The sequence below is a fragment of the Coregonus clupeaformis genome, chromosome 11 (genome assembly GCF_020615455.1).
Source record: "Coregonus clupeaformis isolate EN_2021a chromosome 11, ASM2061545v1, whole genome shotgun sequence".
Lineage (NCBI taxonomy): Eukaryota > Metazoa > Chordata > Actinopteri > Salmoniformes > Salmonidae > Coregonus > Coregonus clupeaformis.
The window spans coordinates 41,318,583-41,338,044 of record NC_059202.1 but is presented as its reverse complement, the minus strand read 5'-3'; the positions used below and the strand labels follow the sequence as shown (position 1 = coordinate 41,338,044).

General features: G+C 41.3%; 1 protein-coding gene across 1 annotated transcript in view; it reads left to right on the top strand.

Annotated features, from left to right (window-relative positions):
• Positions 1–14,445, top strand: part of LOC121555296 (cellular retinoic acid-binding protein 1) — a 69,761-nt gene extending 55,316 nt beyond the window's left edge. Inside the window, exons 3-4 of the mRNA XM_041869117.2 lie at positions 8,776–8,889; positions 14,082–14,445. Of these exons, the coding sequence (XP_041725051.1) occupies positions 8,776–8,889; positions 14,082–14,132 (165 nt within the window). The 3' untranslated portion in view covers positions 14,133–14,445. The remainder of the gene's footprint in view (positions 1–8,775; positions 8,890–14,081) is intronic.
• The last annotated feature ends 5,017 nt before the right edge of the window (positions 14,446–19,462 follow it).

Here is a 19,462-nt window from a genome sequence, read left to right as displayed (position 1 = left end):
GACCGAATGGCATGACTAGGTATTCAAAGTGTCCGAGCGGGTATTGAACCCAGTCTTCCATTCGTCTCCGGCCTGATCCTAACGAGGTGGTAAGCGTTACGTAGGTCGAGTTTGGTAAACACGGTGGCACCATGAAGGGGTTCAAATGCTGAGTTGATGAGAGGCAGGGGGTACGTATTTCTGACTGTGATGTTATTAAGTCCTCTGTAGTCAATGCAGGGGCGTAATGTTTTGTCCTTCTTCTCTACAAAAAAGAACCCAGCACCAACAGCGGAAGATGAGGGACGAATGATGCCAGAGGCTAGGGAGTCGCCTATGTAGGTTTCCATAGCTTCTCTCTCAGGACGGGACAGATTGAAAAGCCGACTGGACGGCAAAGGGGCTCCAGGCAGTAACTCAATAGCGCAATCGTATGGCCTATGAGGTGGTAATGAAAGTGCCTTGGACTTACTGAATACCTCGGCCAGGTCCAGGTACTCCTCAGGGACTGAAGAGAGGTCTGGGGTTTTGACAGGGGAAGCAGGGGAACCTACCGAGGGCGGAATAGCCGACCCCAGGCAAACAGAATGGCAGTGAGTGCTCCAACTGTGTATTTTGTGGTTTTGCCAGTCAATATGGGGGGTTGTGAATGCTAAGCCAAGGGAAACCGAGGATAAGGGGGAGGCCGAGGAGGAGACTACTTTAAACTGGATGGTTTCTTTGTGATTGCCGGACAGCATGAGAGAAACGGGGACAGTTTGATGGGTGATGTTGGCAAACTGATGGCCGTCAATAGCGGTTACTGTTATAGGCTTAGGCAGGGGCTTAACAGGGATCTCAGCCTGAGTGACCAGGTTAACGTCAAGGAAACTATCCTCAGCACCAGAGTCGATGAGAGCAGCTAGTGGGAGAGATAGATTCCTGAACTGGACTGTAGCTGGGATAACTAGACGGGGTGCTGTGGGCATTGAGTCAGGTGTAGCACTCGCAAGTATGCCCACTTTTACCTGCGAGCTTGGTCTTTTGGGCGAACCGGACAGTTAACCAGGAAATGAGTGCGGTCCCCACAGTACATGCACTCACCAGCCCGCATGCGCCGTTCCTTTTCGGCAGGGGACAGACGAGCACGGCCCAGCTGCATGGGCTCGTCTAGTTCCGTGGAGGGATCCGCTGCGGTGTGTGGGCGGTGTCCGAGTGGTGGTGTAGCTCGGGCTGCAGAAAGCGAGGGGGCCCCCGCCTGCGGTGTGGACCCGACCGCCCCTCTCCTGTCTCCTCTCCCGTAGCCTGTTGTCTATTCGTGTAGCAAGGGAAACGAGAACATGAAGGTTAGCAGGCTCATCACGAACAGCTAGTTCATTCTTAATCGTGTCACTTAGACCGTTAACAAACGCTCCCTGAAGAGCTTCGTCATTCCACTTGGAATCGGCTGCCAAGGTCCAAAAATCAATGGCGTATTCAGCCACGCTACCCGTGCCCTGTCGTAGCTTCAATAGTCTCTTTGTGGCGGTCCCGGCATGGTCCGGGTGATCAAACACAACTTTCAATTGAGAGGAAAAATCGTCAAACGACAGGCTGGCAATCTGCTGAGTAGAACAAGCCGCTTCTGCCCAAATCAAAGCTTTGCCCCTCATTAACCCCAGTGCGTAATGTACCTTTGAGGATTCCGTGGAGAAAGACAGGGGCCTCTGTTGGAACACCAAGCGGCACTGAAGCAGGAAACCACGGCATTTGTTCAGGTCCCCGGTGAAAGGTTCGGGTGAGGTTGTAGGGGGTTCCCGAAGGGCAGGAGCGGAAGCCGAGCCTGGAGCCACTGTAGGAGGAACAGGCGGAGGAGAAGCAGAGGGAGGAAGGGTAGTGAGTGTTACCAGGTTAGCTACCTGAGAGGTGAGATGAGATACTTGATCCAACAACTGCTGGTTGTTATCCACAAGAGTCCGGATGAGTTGGTCGTGTTGTCCCAATAACATTCCCTGTGAATGGAGGGCGCGTTGTACGCCATCACCCGTTGTTTCATGTGGCATCTCTGCTGAGTCCATGTTTGGCCAGTTCGTTCTATTAGGCTTGGGTGGGGGACTCAGGTGCAGAGACGGACACGCGGACAAAGAGGGTGAATTATGATGTAGTTTATTCAGCGTGTTATGGTAGAGAGAAGCAGTACAGGGTGGAGTAGCTTCAGGCCGGGGTAGGAGCTGAGTAGGGTGGAGAGCCAGTAGTCCTGAGGGCTGGATGACGAGGATATCAGACAACAGAGCAGGTTGCGGCGTGGGAATGGCAGGCAGGCAGGCAGCAGGAACAGACGAGATCACAGGTAGTGTAGGAACGAACTGGCGCTGGAGAGGTGTCCAGCCCGGGTAGATAACTGCTGGTTGATTGTTGACAACGAGCTGCAGCTGGATGTAACTGATCTTGTGAGAGAATGGCCACGCCCCCTGACCTAGATCCTCTGACTGGACTGCACAGCAGGGGGAGACAGACACAAACAACACACACAGGGAAAAAGGGAAAGGAAAACCAGCAGGAACAGGACCAACAGTGCCGGACCGTAACACAACCTGAAATTAGAAATCTAGTAACTTCCTCCGTTAGTACCAAACCTTTTTTGATATACTAAGAGGACCGTTATTAGCATGTTTTAACCACTCCTATGTAAATGGTAGATTATCTGACACTCAAGAAGAAGGACTGATCTCATTATTACTGAAACAGGATACAAGTGGAAAATATAAAGATCCAGTCCATTTACAAAATTGGAGGCCCCTTACACTTCAGTGTTGTGATGCAAAAATCCTAGCAAAATGTATAGCGCATAGAATTAAAAATGTATTGCCGGATATTATTCATTCTAATCAGACAGGTTTTTTACATGGAAGATACATTGGAGATAATATAAGGCAAGTATTGGAAACATTAGAACACTATGGAAAATATGGGAAACCAGGCCTGCTATTCATAGCAGACTTCGAAAAGGCATTTGATAAAGTTCGACTGGAGTTTATATATAAATGCCTGGAGCATTTCAATTTTGGAGAATCTCTTATAAAATGGGTCAAAATCATGTATAGTAACCCTAGGTGTAAAATAGTAAATAATGGCTATTTCTCTGAAAGTTTTAAACTGTCAAGAGGAGTGAAACAAGGTTGTCCACTATCGGCATATCTATTTATTGTGGCCATCGAGATGTTAGCGATTAAAATCAGATCTAATAATAATATCAGAGGATTAGAAATAAAGACCTTAAAAACAAAGGTGTCATTGTACGCTGATGATTCATGTTTTTTTTTAAATCCACAACTAGAATCCCTCCACAGCCTCATAGAGGATCTAGATACATTTTCTAACCTCTCTGGATTACAACCAAATTATGACAAATGTACTATATTACGTATTGGATCACTAAAAAATACAATTTTTACATTACCATGTAGTTTACCAATAAAATGGTCTGATGGTGATGTGGATATACTCGGAATACATATCCCAAAGGAAATAAATGATCTCACTTCAATAAATTTTAATAGAAAATTAGCAAAAATAGATAAGATCTTACTACCATGGAAAGGAAAATACCTGTCAATTTGTGGAAAAATCACCCTGATTAACTCATTAGTATTATCACAGTTTACCTATTTGCTTATGGTCTTGCCTACGCCTAGCGAACAGTTTTTTAAATTATATGAGAAAAAAATATTCAATTTTATTTGGAACGGCAAGCCAGACAAAATTAAAAGAGCATATTTATATAATGAATATGAATTCGGAGGACATAAATTATTAAATATTAAAGCATTAGACCTATCACTAAAAGCTTCAGTCTTACAAAAGTTATACTTAAATCCAAACTGGTTCTCAAGCAAACTAGTAAGATTGTCTCACCCAATGTTCAAGAAAGGCCTTTTTCCCTTTATTCAGATTACAACCTCACACTTTCAGTTATTTGAAAAGGAAATAATCTCCCAAATGTCACTATTTCTAAAACAAGCCATAGAAAGTTGGTTGCAATTTCAATATAATCCTCCAGAAACGACAGAACAAATAATGCAACAAATATTGTGGTTCAATTCAAATATACTAATTGACAAAAAACCTTTATTTTTTGACAGAATGTTTAAAAAAGGTATAATCTTTGTAAATGATATCATCGGTAGGACTGGTGGAGTTATGACGCACATGCAGCTAACAAAAACATATGGAAATGTCTGCTCTACCCAAAATTACAACCAAATAATGGCAGCATTACCGCAAAAATGGAAGAGGAAAGTGGAAGGGGGAGAAAGTAAGGAACTTGTCTGTCGGCCTTGCATTAAAGAACATAATTGGTTAAGGAAAACTGTGATAAATAAAAAAATATATCAGTTTCACTTAAGGACCAAAAGATTGACAGCCGTCCCATATAGATTGCAAAATAGTTGGGAAGAGATCTTTGATGTACCGATCCCATAGCATAGTGTTTATGAACTGACACGCAAAACGACACCGGATTCAAAAATTAGAATCTTTCAATTTAAATTATTATATAAAATCCTTGCTACCAATAGAATGTTATTTATATGGGGGATACAATCTTCACAGCTCTGCAGATTTTGCTGTGAAGAGACGGAATCATTGGACCATTTGTTTTGGTTCTGTCCATTTGTAGCTTGTTTTTGGACACTGGTCCAGGAATGGCTAAAGGATTGCAATATTTACCTGGAACTAACCTTGCAGATAGCATTACTGGGTGATCTGAAAAGTCATAGTCAATCAATCAATAATATAATAATACTTTTAGCAAAACTGTTTATTTTTAACTCTCAATCTGTAGAAGCAATGAGAATAGAAAGGTTCAGAACTTTTGTAAAACATCACAGTACGGTTGAAATATATATGGCAAATAGAAATCCTATATGGATGGTGTTAAGAGATAGATGGGAGGTATTGAATAGAGTTGAAGGATGGGACTAATAACAAATAACAACAAATAATAACAAAGATAGCTAATAATGTAAAGCATACTGTGTCCATAATAAGTATATAGGCTGTATGTTGGGAGCTTTTGGGAAAGAGCACAGTTAGAAAGATATGGCATATAGAAGCAAACCGGATGGACATCATGAAAACGATCGGAGAGGTTGAGAGTAGAAGAAGTTCAGGAGCAAAATAAATAAATAATAATAATAATAATAATAATAATGATATATATGTATGTATGTATGTATGTATGTATATGTATATATATGTATATATATAATAGAATTATTGTAAAATTAACTGTGTCCATAAGGTGTAGATAGTAAGTATAGACCGGAAGTAGAGGCCTGGGCATTGTTGTTCACTAATTTACTCCAAGTAGGGAAAGGATGGTGGGATTGAAAAGTAATAAAGGGGAGTATATATATAAAAAAAAATTAAAAAAAATAAAAAAAAACATGGGGGATTGGAAGTGATGCAGACAATTACATTGATAGAAGATACAATATATCTGCAATATTAAGCTGATCCATTCCCCCAGAAAAAAATAAAATAAAAAATAAAATAAAAAATAAAATAAATAAATAATAATTACTCCGTTAGCATCCATAGCTGATTGTCTCTGTCTGTCCCTCACTCCCTGCGCTGCCCCATGCGCTCCTCTGCATGCGGTAAGTATCCATAGCAACAGCTTAGTTTGGGCTGCTCAATGACGAGACATGAGATACCTGTTAGTTGACGTTAGCTAGCTACTTTTCGTCACTCTAAACTCCCGACAAACAGCTGTAACTTTTGATTGGTATGCTAATTAATATAGATATAGTTGATACAAGTTTTACAAATTTGAAGTTAGGATAGCCTGGTTGTGGTCAGTAGTTGTGGTCAGTAGTTTTGATAAGTAGTTGTGTGGTTGTGGTCAGTAGTTGTGTGGTTCATTAGATGTGTGGTCAGTAGTTGTGGTCAGTAGTTGTGTTGTGGTCAGTAGTGGTTAGTAGTTGTGGTCAGTAGTTACGATCTGTAGTTGTGTTGTTGTGGTCAGTAATTGTGTGGTCAGTAGTTTTGTGGTTGTCGTCAGTAGTTGTGATCAGTAGTTGTGGTCAGTAGATGTGTGGTTCAGTTGTTTTGTGGCTGTGGTCAGTGTCTAAATTACAGTTGTTGCGTGTGAAAACTGAAAGAAGTGCAATGCGAAGCGATCGTGTGAAATATGAAGCGAGTGAATGCTCTATCCAATCAGAGCAGCAGGATCAACGTACAGCCTGCCCTTCTATTTACAGACAAACTATCCAGTTGAGGTATTTAGAGCACGGGGCATGATCCTGAGAAGGATGACGAAGCCAGTGTGCATTAGAAATCTTCTCTATCATTCCAGGTCATCCAGACCGGGGAATCATTGGAAATCTGTTCGGTTCTAAACAGATCATGGGAATTTGCCGCGCTATAAAGAGTTGTCTCCCTCCGAGGAACATGTTGCTAGGCAACTGTTGCCTTGGCAGGCCTGCTTCCTTCATGGTTAATGCCAGTGCGAGAAACATGCTAACAAATGTTTGTGCTATGATGAAACTGAATAAATACTGCATTCGGACCCACACAACTTATTTGGTAGATTCATGATACAGTAGTTAGACAAAGCAAGGAAAGCTAACTCCAAAATGTATGTCGTTTTTTTTTTTTGCAGCTCTTGTTGATAAGTAAGGAATCTGCTGGCTTCTGACATGACTTACTGCATCTACAGTGCCTTTAGAAAGTATTCATACCCCTTAACTTTTTCCAAATGTTGTTGTGCTACAGCCTGAATTTAAAATGGATTAAATATATTTTTGTTCACACCAGTCTACATACCACATAATGACAGTGAACACATATTTTTAGAATATTTACATTTCTTGAAAATTAAATACAGAAATATCTCATTTACATAAATATTCATACCCCCGAATCAATACTTTGTAGAAGCACCTTACCTATTTACATAAGTATTCACACCCCTGAGTCAATACTTTGTAGAAGCAACTTTGGCAGTGACTGCAGCTGTGAGTCTTTCTGTGTAAGTCTCTAAGAGCTTTACACTCCTGGATTGTGCAACATTTGCCCATTATTCTTTTCAAAATTCCTCAAGCTCTGTCAAATTGGTTGTTGGTCATTGCTAGACAAGTATTTTCAGATCTTGCAATATATTTTCAAGTAGATTTAAGTCCAAACTGTAAGTCAGCCTCTCAGGAGCATTTACTGTCTTCTTGGTAAGCAACTCCAGTGTAGATTTGTCCTTGTGTTTTAGGTTATTGTCCTGCTGAAAGATGAATTCATCACCCAGTGTCTGGTGGAAAGCAGACTGAACCAGGTTTTTCTCTAGGATTTTGCCTGTGCTTAGCTGCACCTGAGCTCAATTTCAAGTCTCATAGCAAAGGGTCTGAATACTTATGTAAATAAGGTATCTGTTTTTTATTTTTTATTCATTTGCAAAAAATTCTAAAAACCTTTTTTCTCTTTATCATTATGGGTTATTGTGTGTAGATTGCTGTCGCAAGTCCATTAATAAAAAGAAGTATGACGAAGATTTAGAATGGGACGTTTGCTGTCGCAAGTCCCATTAATAATACAAAGTCAGAAGTATGACAAAGATTTAGTGGGACATTTGCTGTCATAACAATTTTACCTTTTTGGTGCTAAGAGGCTTTTAGAATGTGTGCTTTTTCTGCCTATAAAAAAGGTGTCACTATCGTCACAAACACAAACCTACACGGAACAAGATTCCACACCACACAAATGCCAAACGACCACCTAAGTATGGTTCCCAATCAGAGACAACAAGCAACAGCTGATTCACGTTGCTTCTGATTGAGAACCACTCCGGCCAACATAGAAACACATAACATAGACTCTACACACCCTGGCTCAACATAACAGAGTCCCCAGAGCCAGGGCGTGACAAAAGGCCTTCATAGATGAGACTTAAAGTCTCAAGAATTTGGCGAGAGGTCCTGAAGTTTGTATTTGTATCAAGGAGCGGATAGATTGAAGCAGCTATGTACATAATGACTGATGAAATTACACCAATAGATAAGTACATATTGTAGTCATACACCTTATAGTTTCTACTGCTTTTCAGTGGTGTAAAGTACTTAAGTAAAAATACTTTAAAGTACTACTTAAGTATTTTGGGGCGGGGTATCTGTACTTTACTATTAATATTTTTTTACAACTTTTACTTCCCTACATTCATAAAGTAAATAATGTACTAAAAAGTACTTCATACTTTTTCCCTGACACCCAAAAGTACTCATTACATTTTGAATGCTTAGCAGGACAGAAAAATTGTCAAATTCACACACTTATCAAGAGAACATCCCTGGGCATCCATACTGCCTATGAACTTGCGGACTTACTAATCACAAATTATTTGTTTGTAAATTATGTCTGAGTGTTGGAGTGTGCCCCTGGCTATCCGTAAATTTAAAAAACACGAAAATTGTGCCGTCTGGTTTGCTTAATATAAGGAATTTGAAATTATTATACGTTTACTTTTGATACTTAAGTATATTTTAGTAATTACATTTATTTTTTCTTGAGTAATTTTCTCTTAAGGTATCTTTACTTTTACTCAAGAATGACATTTTAGTACTTTTTCCACCACTGCTTCTTTTGTTTTAGCGTGTAAAGAGGACAGCACATTTATGTCCAATTTTGAGCATTTACTCGAGGGCACCCAAAGTGGAAAATGTTGCTGTGTGCAAAATGAGAAGTTACCAGTTTTGTTTCTGAGGCATCTGCCAATTATGCTTTTTATTGCCAAACAATTAACATACTGTAGCCTACTGACTACTCCCCCTATATCTTCCTATGGCCCCACAGAGTCTTGCAATCTGGGAAGCGGAGAACAAGATGGTGTGCATGCAGAAGCTGGTGGATGGAGACGGGCCCAAGACATACTGGACAAGAGAACTGCTAGGAGACGAGCTGATACTGGTGAGGAGTCGAGGACTATAATAGTAGTCGAAGTAGTAATAGTCGTAGTAGTAGTAAATACTACTGATAGTCGTAGTAGTAATAGTAGTATCGCCAGCCAAAAGCCTGAACTAGGGTGGTAATCTCTACACGCTGAACCCAATTTCCTGTAATGGCAAAATTTAGATTTCCGCCTAAATAGACATACCCGAAAGTAACTGCTATTCATGTGTAATTACATGATTCTGACATGCAAAAACTTGGTATATTTGGAAAGAAAACATCTGGGAGATTATGAGGAAATTATCAGAAGGTAGGAGTTACATAGTTCAGAATACACAAGATCAAGCACACAAAATGACCATTCTTTTGTTTTTTTATTTTCATTGACAAGCTATAAGTGAATAATTGATGACAAGAGCTGGAAACACATCAGATGGCTTCCACAACATGTGAACAATATCAGAAAATAAAATGGGATTGATAGACCTAACAACTAGAAATGGGCAGATGTTTTAGTAAGTAGTGTCAGGTGTGGTCACGGGACGTTTCCAAGTGTCCCTAAACCTCTCCAAAGTGGCATATGTCTGTAAATTAGATAATTCCAGTGCTATTACATATTTGCAATCCCTAAATGCTATTTGTTCAGTATAAAAACACAATTTCGACCATATCAACCTCACTCAAACATTGCGGTGGTGTTATGGGGAATCCAGGGTACATTCAAGTGTCCTTTCAACCTCTCCAAAGTGTCTGAATGTGGTAATTGCACTGTTTTTGCACACTGGGTGTGCCTAACATTTATTGTTCACTATAAAAACTACATTTCTACACCAACCTCTCTCAAACATTGTGGTGGTGTCGGGGAACATACAGGGGATGTCCAAGTGTTTTTTCAACCTAGTCACTTGGTAGACATTTTATGTTGCCATTAAGTCATACATCATCAGATAACATTGTCAATATGCTAGAGTTGTTCTTACCAACCTAAGGTTTAATTTGATATCCCCCATGTAGCTATAGCTCAAACAAAGACCAAATTGAAGCTTACCTTGTAAGATGTTTGGTGAAAATGTTGTGTAAAATAAACATTTTGACTCTCAGGGCTGGTGATCAATAACGGGAGGTCACAGGCAGACAAATAAGATATCCTCATGATCTGTGGAGTCCCAGCTTTCGGGACTCTCATTCCGTGTTTATTTCGTTTATGCTTCACAACGCTAACCGGAATGTAGGTAGCAGCCATCTTGAAACGAGGTCATCGAAATTCGTATGCCCATACAGTGAGGGAAAAAAGTATTTGATCCCCTGCTGATTTTGTACGTTTGCCCACTGACAAAGACATGATCAGTCTATAATTGTAATGGTAGGTTTATTTGAACAGTGAGAGACAGAATAACAACAAAAAAATCCAGAAAAACGCATTTCAAAAATGTTATACATTTATTTGCATTTTAATGAGGGAAATAAGTATTTGGCCCCCTGTCAATCAGAAAGATTTCTGGCTCCCAGGTGTCTTTTATACAGGTAAGGCGCTGAGATTAGGAACACACTCTTAAAGGGAGTGCTCCTAATCTCAGTTTGTTACCTGTATAAAAGACACCTGTCCACAGAAGCAATCAATCAATCAGATTCCAAACTCTCCACCATGGCCAAGACCAAAGAGCTCTCCAAGGATGTCAGGGACAAGATTGTAGACCTACACAAGGCTGGAATGGGCTATAAGACCATCGCCAAGCAGTTGGTGCGATTATTCGCAAATGGAAGAAACACAAAATAACTGTCAATCTCCCTCGGCCTGGGGCTCCATGCAAGATCTCACCTCGTGGAGTTGCAATGATCATGAGAACGGTGAGGAATCAGCTCAGAACTACACTGGAGGATCTTGTCAATGATTTCAAGGCAGCTGGGACCATAGTCACCAAGAAAACAATTGGTAACACACTACGCCGTGAAGGACTGAAATCCTACAGCGCCCGCAAGGTCCCCCTGCTCAAGAACACACATATACAGGGCCATCTGAAGTTTGCCAATGAACATCTGAATGATTCAGAGGAGAACTGGATGAAAGTGTTGTGGTCAGATGAGACCAAAATGGAGCTATTTGGCATCAACTCAACTCGCCGTGTTTGGAGGAGGAGGAATGCTGCCTATGACCCCAAGAACACCATCCCCACCGTCAAACATGGAGGTGGAAACATTATGCTTTGGCGGTGTTTTTCTGCTAAGGGGACAGGACAACTTCACCGCATCAAAGGGACGATGGACGGGGCCATGTACCGTCAAATCTTGGGTGAGAACCTCCTTCCCTCAGCCAGGGCATTGAAAATGGGTCGTGGATGGGTATTCCAGCATGACAATGACCCAAAACACACGGCCAAGGCAACAAAGGAGTGGCTCAAAAAGAGGCACATTAAGGTCCTGGAGTGACCTAGCCAGTCTCCGACCTTAATCCCATAGAAAATCTGTGGAGGGAGCTGAAGGTTCGAGTTGCCAAACGTCAGCCTCGAAACCTTAATGACTTGGAGAAGATCTGCAAAGGGGAGTTGAACAAAATTCCTCCTGAGATGTGTGCAAACCTAGTGGCCAACTACAAGAAACCTCTGACCTCTGTGATTGCCAACAAGGGTTTTGCCACCAAGTACTAAGTCATGTTTTACAGAGGGGTCAAATACTTATTTCCCTCATTAAAATGCAAATCAATTTATAACTTTTTTGACATGCGTTTTTCTGGATTTTCTTTGTTGTTATTCTGTCTCTCACTGTTCAAATAAACCTACCATTAAAATTATAGACTGATCATTTCTTTGTCAGTAGGCAAACATACAAAATCAGCAGGGGATCAAATACTTTTTTCCCTCACTGTATATGGTAGTAAGTCACACCAAAGATTTGAAGGCACCGATCAATAGCCAAGACACGCAGCTTTCCGCAGACACCCTGCTTTTGCCATTCTCATACAAGACTGAATTGAATTTTTAAAAATCAAATAGGGTCCCCAAATATGGGGACTTTACATTTAAGAGGTTTAAACAAACTCCTATTTTGACATGGATCCATGTGCATAGAATATAAATGAATTATTGGTCAAACTTTACTTGACATTCTTATGAACTGTTATATTGCCTTAGAAAAAGGTCATAGCACCTTATAGATACATAGAGCATTATGAAACTATAATAAGACTCTTGTGCGCTATTCCTTTATACATTTTCATAAAACACCATCACTGCATCTATAAGATGCTATGAATATGTTTCTAAACCTAATTGTCTGCAGTCCCAACTCTTCAGTCACAGACCTCCTATCTAGTGATATATCATGAGGGAGGGAATGGTCTAAAAGCAGCTTGTACATTTACTGCACAATAAAGATGGGATTTAAAAGCACACACTGTGCCCTATAAAATACTTTGTTAATAGAATCCCATACGCAGCCACCCTGGAGATGCTTGTATTTCCCAATGCCACATAAAGGAAATTAGACTATAAGAGTGGACATCTCCTGAAGAGAGGAGCTGTACGTCATCTTTCAGAGAGATGCGAAAGGATTACAAGAGGGGTATATAACAGAGTATTGCCATTATCATGATACTCCTGCTGCATAAAGCCTGTGAAGCCTCAGTCCAGAGTCCAATATAAGGATCTGGTTTAGTCTAAAGCCCCAAGAGTAACATAGAATGGGAAGAGTTCAGGATCAGTCCAATGCACCATTATGCACCAATGGAATACTGATGACTGCAAACAAAATGGAAATGAGATGCTCAGACACACTAGTAATGACAAGGTACATCATCCTTTTATAAAATGTAATGCATCTTCTTACATGCTTGCTCTTCCTTGTCGATGAGCCACCATACTGGTGTTTGAGTATTGCTCATTAAAAACTGACGATCAGGAAGGATCGTGGATTTTCTTCCAGTGGGTTAGGGATAAAACCTGAGTGCTGCCACTTGGTTGGTACCAGACTGATTCATGACATCCGTGCAGCGTTTAATGTAAGCTTGCGGGATCAGGCAGCTTTGCGAGGCTACATGTTTGGTTCACAGAGCTGGGCTCCAGTAACGTTGGATGTCTGACCTCCAGCTGGTGGCGGTGCCTTGCAGCACTAATGGATCCCATTGATCTAGTTGAAGTATGACAGCAGTGGTTCTATCCGGATGGCTGCTGTTGAGACAGGCTCTACTCTTCTCACTTCAGTCCTCATGGACTACAGCACATAATATGACGCAACCCCATCATGTGCAGGGGTTATCTCTTGCTACTACAGGAGGGATTCAGATGTTCTGTCGTTTCATACAGTAGGCTATAGCACTCTCTAATCTGAATATCTCTAGCTATTAAATCCCAACAGAACCAGACTTCTCTTCTGTAGGTAGCTTGTTTATTTAAAGTTAAAAGGATTTTGAACGTTTTAATGGGTTCGAGGTGGTGTGTTTACACTGTCCAGAATTTCGAATCCTTAAACGCTTTTTAAAGTGTAGCATTTTAGTCAAGCAACATAGCAGCCACCACCAACGCAGCATAAATTGATACTTGAGAACATTGAATCACACCAAGATTATATTGATATACTGTTAAAAACTCACCCTGGAATCCAAGTTCAACATGAGGAAAATAGTTGTTATCCATCATCAAATTTACACCCAGACAGCGTCTTTTGGACGATGGGTCAGACGGTGAGCTAGTGAGACTAAAATATATGCAGGAATTCCACGAAAAAGCCCAAACAAACAGTGGTCTGGCCTGGATTAGAGGCTCAACCATTCATTTTAAGGAAGCACACAGGCTCATGTTGCATTAGCTTGATTGTCCTTGGCAGTTCTCGCTGTAACTGGGGCGCATTTCCAGAAGATATGCACACTCCATCTAATTGATTATGATTAAAATCAGTGTTTAAGGCTGCAGTATGTCTCACAATTAGCACAGCCATCCCACTTAACTTCAAAAGAAGAAAATGATGGGACAGAATAAAGCTGGTCACAAGGAACCCTCAATGTTAGCATTTTGAGGACACATTTACTCATCACCATCATGACCTACAATGTCTGCCATCCAAAGCAGTGTTTAATGTAGTAGAAAGAAAACCAAAGCACGATTATGCTACAGCTTTACCTTTGCTGACTTCTTTTCTTGAAGATATAATGTGAGTTTGAATTGAGAGGTCACTGGCATGACTGTGTATGGGAATCTGTGTTTGTTTGTATTCCCTAGACGTTCGGGGCTGACGACGTGGTATGCACACGGATTTACTTACGAGAATGACGCTTCTCCAAGGCCAACCTGGACAAGGCAGAAAAAACAGAAAATAGAACCAGTCAGATATGTTACAACACTCCTTAACCCCCCATTCCCCTGCCATGCTGAAACATGTAGTATATATAGTATATCATATGTAATCCAGCAGCATTGGCTGCATAGTCTTCATAAAACCTTGCCATAATATGGTCATTTGTGGTCTGGTAATGTGTGTTACAGTTCTGCAATAACTGTGATTCTCAGTGTCTGGTCGATATCTACAAGTTGTATCTTCTTTTTGTTTGTTAGATATGAGTATGTCAATATTGCAAACAAGAATAAAAATAGGATAAAAATGGTGTGTGTGTGTGTATGTTTTCAAACTGATATTTGACAGTATCCAGATAGATATGTTACTAAATATAGACTTTCCTACATTTTAGTCATTTAGCAGACGCTCTTATCCAGAGCAACTTACAGTTAGTGAGTGCATACATCATTTTTTATACTGGCCCCCCGTGGGAATCAAACCCATAACCCTGGTGTTGCAAACGCCATGCTCTACCAACTGAGCTACATCCTGCCGGCCATTCCCTCCCCTTCCCTGGGCCAATTGTGCGCCGCCCCATGGGTCTCCCGGTCGCGGCCGGCTACGACAGAGCCTGGATTTGAACCAGGATCTCTAGTGGCCCAGCTAGCACTGCCTTAGACCACTGCGCCACTGTGTTATATCTGGAGTCTCGATGGATATTGAGGCTTTTTGGTTTAAAATTGAATTTTTTACATTTTTGGTCATTTAGCAGACGCTCTTATCCAGAGCGACTTACAGGAGCAATTAGGGTTAAGTGCCTTGCTTAACGTCACATCGACAGATTTTTCACCTAGTCGGCTCGGGGATTAGAACCAGCGACCTTTCGGTTACTGGCACAACGCTCTTACCCACTAAGCTACCTTCCTAGGTTTAACACTGAACATAAAGGTTAATGTTAAGCATACAGCTAGAACATGTTTGACAAACTCAACACCCTATCGCGCCCCATTTTCTTTCCGGCACTACCGCAACCATTCGTCACTCGAGCCGCCTCATCTTCCAGACACTCCTGCGAGATGACCATCTTCACCTGATACTCCAGGCAATGATATTAAAGACAGAATGAAGAGACGAGATAACATCAGACAGACTAAACCGAAGACAGTAAATGTGTTTAAAAAAGGCTGTGTCGCGAGCATGACTAATGGCAGTTGTGAATTTGCAGGAGTGCACTTTTCATGGTAAGAGAAGCCCATCAGCGTTTTGCCTGTCAGCAGACAGTTAAATGACTGGAGCACAAGGAGAAATCTTTATGATCTGTGTAGTGTATTGGTCTGAACAGTAAAACACTTTTCCATTCATTTTGGATTGAAGCATAAAGCTGGATCATTCACCTCAGCTCAGACTGAGCAGTGCAATAAGACAACATTGAAGAGAGGAGCTGCTAATTGAAAATGGGATCAAAGCTAAGCAGCATCAGATGTGAGACACTCTGCAGGAGGATCCCTTGGGCTTGTGTGTGGGACTGCCATACTATCACTGGATGAAGTGACAGACCGTGGGAGGACTCTGGGGAGTCAACCCACTCTCAAACAGCAATGCTGAGCTCAATTGAACTCAATAACATTTGGTAGATGATAAGTGTGGGTATTGAGTCTCCAAAAGTTTTTACAACCCTCAAACCACACCACAGTATATGTCAGGCCAAAATATTGAACAAATGCAGGAGAAAGTAATGGACTGACGGAACTGTTGATGTGTTAATGATGTGTGAAGCCGAGAGTGATGATTGTAATACCTCACAAGGAGAAGTAACACTTGTACCCTATACCCATGTAGTAATGCTGTAATTACTAGTAATAACATTGTACATACCACTTCTTGTGGACACATGTGACATGTTGGAATTATAGACATCACAGGACTAGTGTCGACAGGTGTTGTTTACCAAAGCTAGTACACTTGCCTTGTGTTGGGTTATCAACACAATTTCCACTGGAAACCTATTGCTCGGGACCCTCACTAGTGGAAGCCTTGGCATCAACGAAAGCCATGTCCACATTCTATGGGGAAAAAACTGGCACCACATCAAAAGCAAATCTGTCTATGTCTTGACACGGCTGCCAGGGATTAAAGGCCTCTCTTTTCAACATTCCGATCTGCGAGCCGTAACACTGCGGCACTTCCTATTGTCCAACACCAAGGCTGCCAGGACACGACTGTAACGCCCCTGCTTTTTGACCTGGTATCCCCTGAAATAATGAGTTTCACTCTGAGTGAATCACAGTGCTCGGTGGAAGCCGGGGTCGAGGCGCAAGCTCGCTGCGATGTTCATTTAATGACGAGCTGCATCTTAAATGGTTGTCCAAACAGCTGAATAAATTAATTGTTGTTTTGCTCTGGTTGGTTGTTAGGGGCCGAGCACCATTAGGACCAGTCTTTTCCACGTTAGGCTACGCCACAAACAGTGGGTTCTCTGTCACCAACATTAGAGAGAGGGACAGCTCTTCCCAAAAAGTTATTCCTTACCGCCCACCCCAGTTTAGTTCTTCACAGGCCCAAAAGGGGTTTTGAAGTGGCGAGGGCCCTGCTGAAAATGGTCCAGTGGTTTTGTGAACTGAGATTTTTTTAAATGCCTAATTGGAGCATGCATTATCAGAATGACTTCAAATGCTGAGAGAGGACAGAGAACAGAAAAAAAAAAAACATATTTACCAAGTGTTTGCCGTGCACTTGTACAGTTTGCACCTGTTCCTTTTTCTATGTGAATTTGTTCGGGTCGCCCCAAAAGTTACATATTGCAGCTTTAACTTTTTTTATTGTTCGCTGAACCTTTATTTAATATTTTGTTATTTTTGTTGTGTTTTACCACCTCTTGAAAAGAACAAGCGCAAACTTTGCACTGGTGCAGACCTGGCCAGAAAATAGTAGTATTTTGTAGTTTATTTGAAAATACCAACTTTTCAAATACTCAAGGTAGTCAAAAATGGTCTTTGATATTCAAATGCAGGTCTCAGAAAAACAAATAATATTTGAAAGTATTTTGAATATGTGCACGTTTTTTGAAAAAAATTAAGAATATAATATATATGTAGAACCAAAAACTACAACAGTCAGTTGAATTAGGTTAAATATATGATCATAAGCACATGGTTTGGTGATATGAATCTTAATTTAGCCTATAGCTAGAATTAAATACATGAGGGACATGGAATCACCTCAACATTAGATTAGACCACTTTTGCAGCTTAAAAATGACACACATACACTGAGTATACAAAACATTAGGAACACCTGCTCTTTCCATGACATAGACTGACCAGATGAATCCAGGTGAAAGCTATGATCCCTTATTGATGTCACTAGTTAAATCCACTTCAATCAATGTAGATAAAGAGGAGGAGACAAGTAAAAACAAAGATGTTTAAGCCTTGAGACATGGATTATGTATGTGTGCCATTCAGAGGGTGAATTGGCAAGACAAAATATTTAAGTGCTTTTGAACGGGGCTATGGTAGTAGGTGCCAGGAGCACAGGTTTGTGTCAAGAACTGCAATGCTGTTGGGTTTTTCACGCTCAACAGTTTCCCGTGTGTATAAAGAAAGGTCCACCACCCAAAGGACATCCAGCCAACTTGACACAACTGTGGGAAGCATTGGATTCAACATGGGCCAGCATCCCTGTGGAACGCTTCCGACACATTGTAGAGTCCATTCCCAGACGAATTGAGGCTGTTCTGAGGGCAAAGGGGGGTGTAACTCAATATTAGGAAGGTGGTCCTAATGCTTTGTACACTCAGTGGGTAGTTTCATAATGAGTGTGACATACAGTGCATTCGGAAAGTATTCAGACCCCTTTACTTTAAATTATCAAAACTTGTTTTTTTCCCTCATCAATCGACACACAATACCCCGTAATGACAAAGCAAAAACAGGTTTAGACATTTTTGCTAATTTATAAAAAATAAAAAACTGAAATATCACAATTACATAAGTATTCAGACCCTTTACTCAGTACTTTGTTGAAGCGTCTTTGGCAGCGATTACAGCCTTGAGTCTTCTTGGGTATGACGCTACAAGCTTGGCACGCCTGTATTTGGGGAGTTTCTCCCATTCTTCTCTGCAGATCCTCTCAAGCTCTGTCAGGTTAGATGGGGAGGGTTGCTGCACAGCTATTTTCAGGTCTCTCCAGAGATGTTTGATTGGGTTTAAGTCCGGGCTCTGGCTGGGCCACTCAAGGACATTCAGAGACTTGTCCCGAAGCCACTCCTGTGTTGTCTTGGCTGTGTGCTTAGGGTCGTTGTCCTGTTGGAAGGTGAACCTTTGCCCCAGTCTGAGGTCCTGAGCGCTCTGGAGCAGGTTTTCATCAAGGATCTCTCTGTACTTTGCTCCGTTAATCTTTGCCTCGATCCTGACTAGTCTCCCAGTCCCTGCCGCTGAAAAACATCCCCACAGCATGATGCTGCCACCACGATGCTTCACCGTAGGGATGGTGGCAGTTTCCTCCAGACGTGACGCTTGGCATTCAGGCCAAAGAGTTGAATCTTGTTTCATCAGACCAGTTAATCTTGTTTCTCATGGTCTGAGAGTCTTTAGGTGCCTTTTGGTCACCTCCCTGACCAAGACCCTTCTCCCCCGATTGCTCAGTTTGGCTGGGCGGCCAGTTCTAGGAAGAGTCTTGGTGGTTCCAAACTTCTTCCATTTAAGAATGATGGAGGCCACTGTGTTCTTGGGGACCTTCAATGCTGCAAAAAAAAAGTTGGTACTCTTCCCCAGATTTGTGCCTCAACACAATCGTGTCTCGGAACTTTACGGACAATTCCTCAACCCCATGGCTTGGTTTTTGCTCTGACATGCACTGTCAATTGTGGGACCTCATATAGACAAGTGTGTGCCTTTCCAAATCATGTCCAATCAATTGAATTTACCACAGGTGGACTCCAATCAAGTTGTAGAAACATCTCAAGGATGATCATTGAGAACAGGATGCACCTGAGCTCAATTTTGAGTATCATAGCAATGGGTCTGAATACTTATGGAAATAAGGTATTTCTGTTTTTTTATTTTTAATAAATTAGCAAAAATGTCTAAAAACCTGTTTTCGCTTTGTCATTATGGAGTATTGTGTGTAGATTGCTGAGGGACATAAAAAATAAATAAAAATAAAATAGAATGAGGCTGTAATTTAACAAAATGTGGAAAACGTCAAGGGGTCTGAATACTTTCCGAAGGCACCGTAAGGTAATACAGTAACACTTGACATTAAGTTCCTATACATGTGTAGTAACTTTGTGATTATTACAATAGCAACATTGTTGTTATACAGA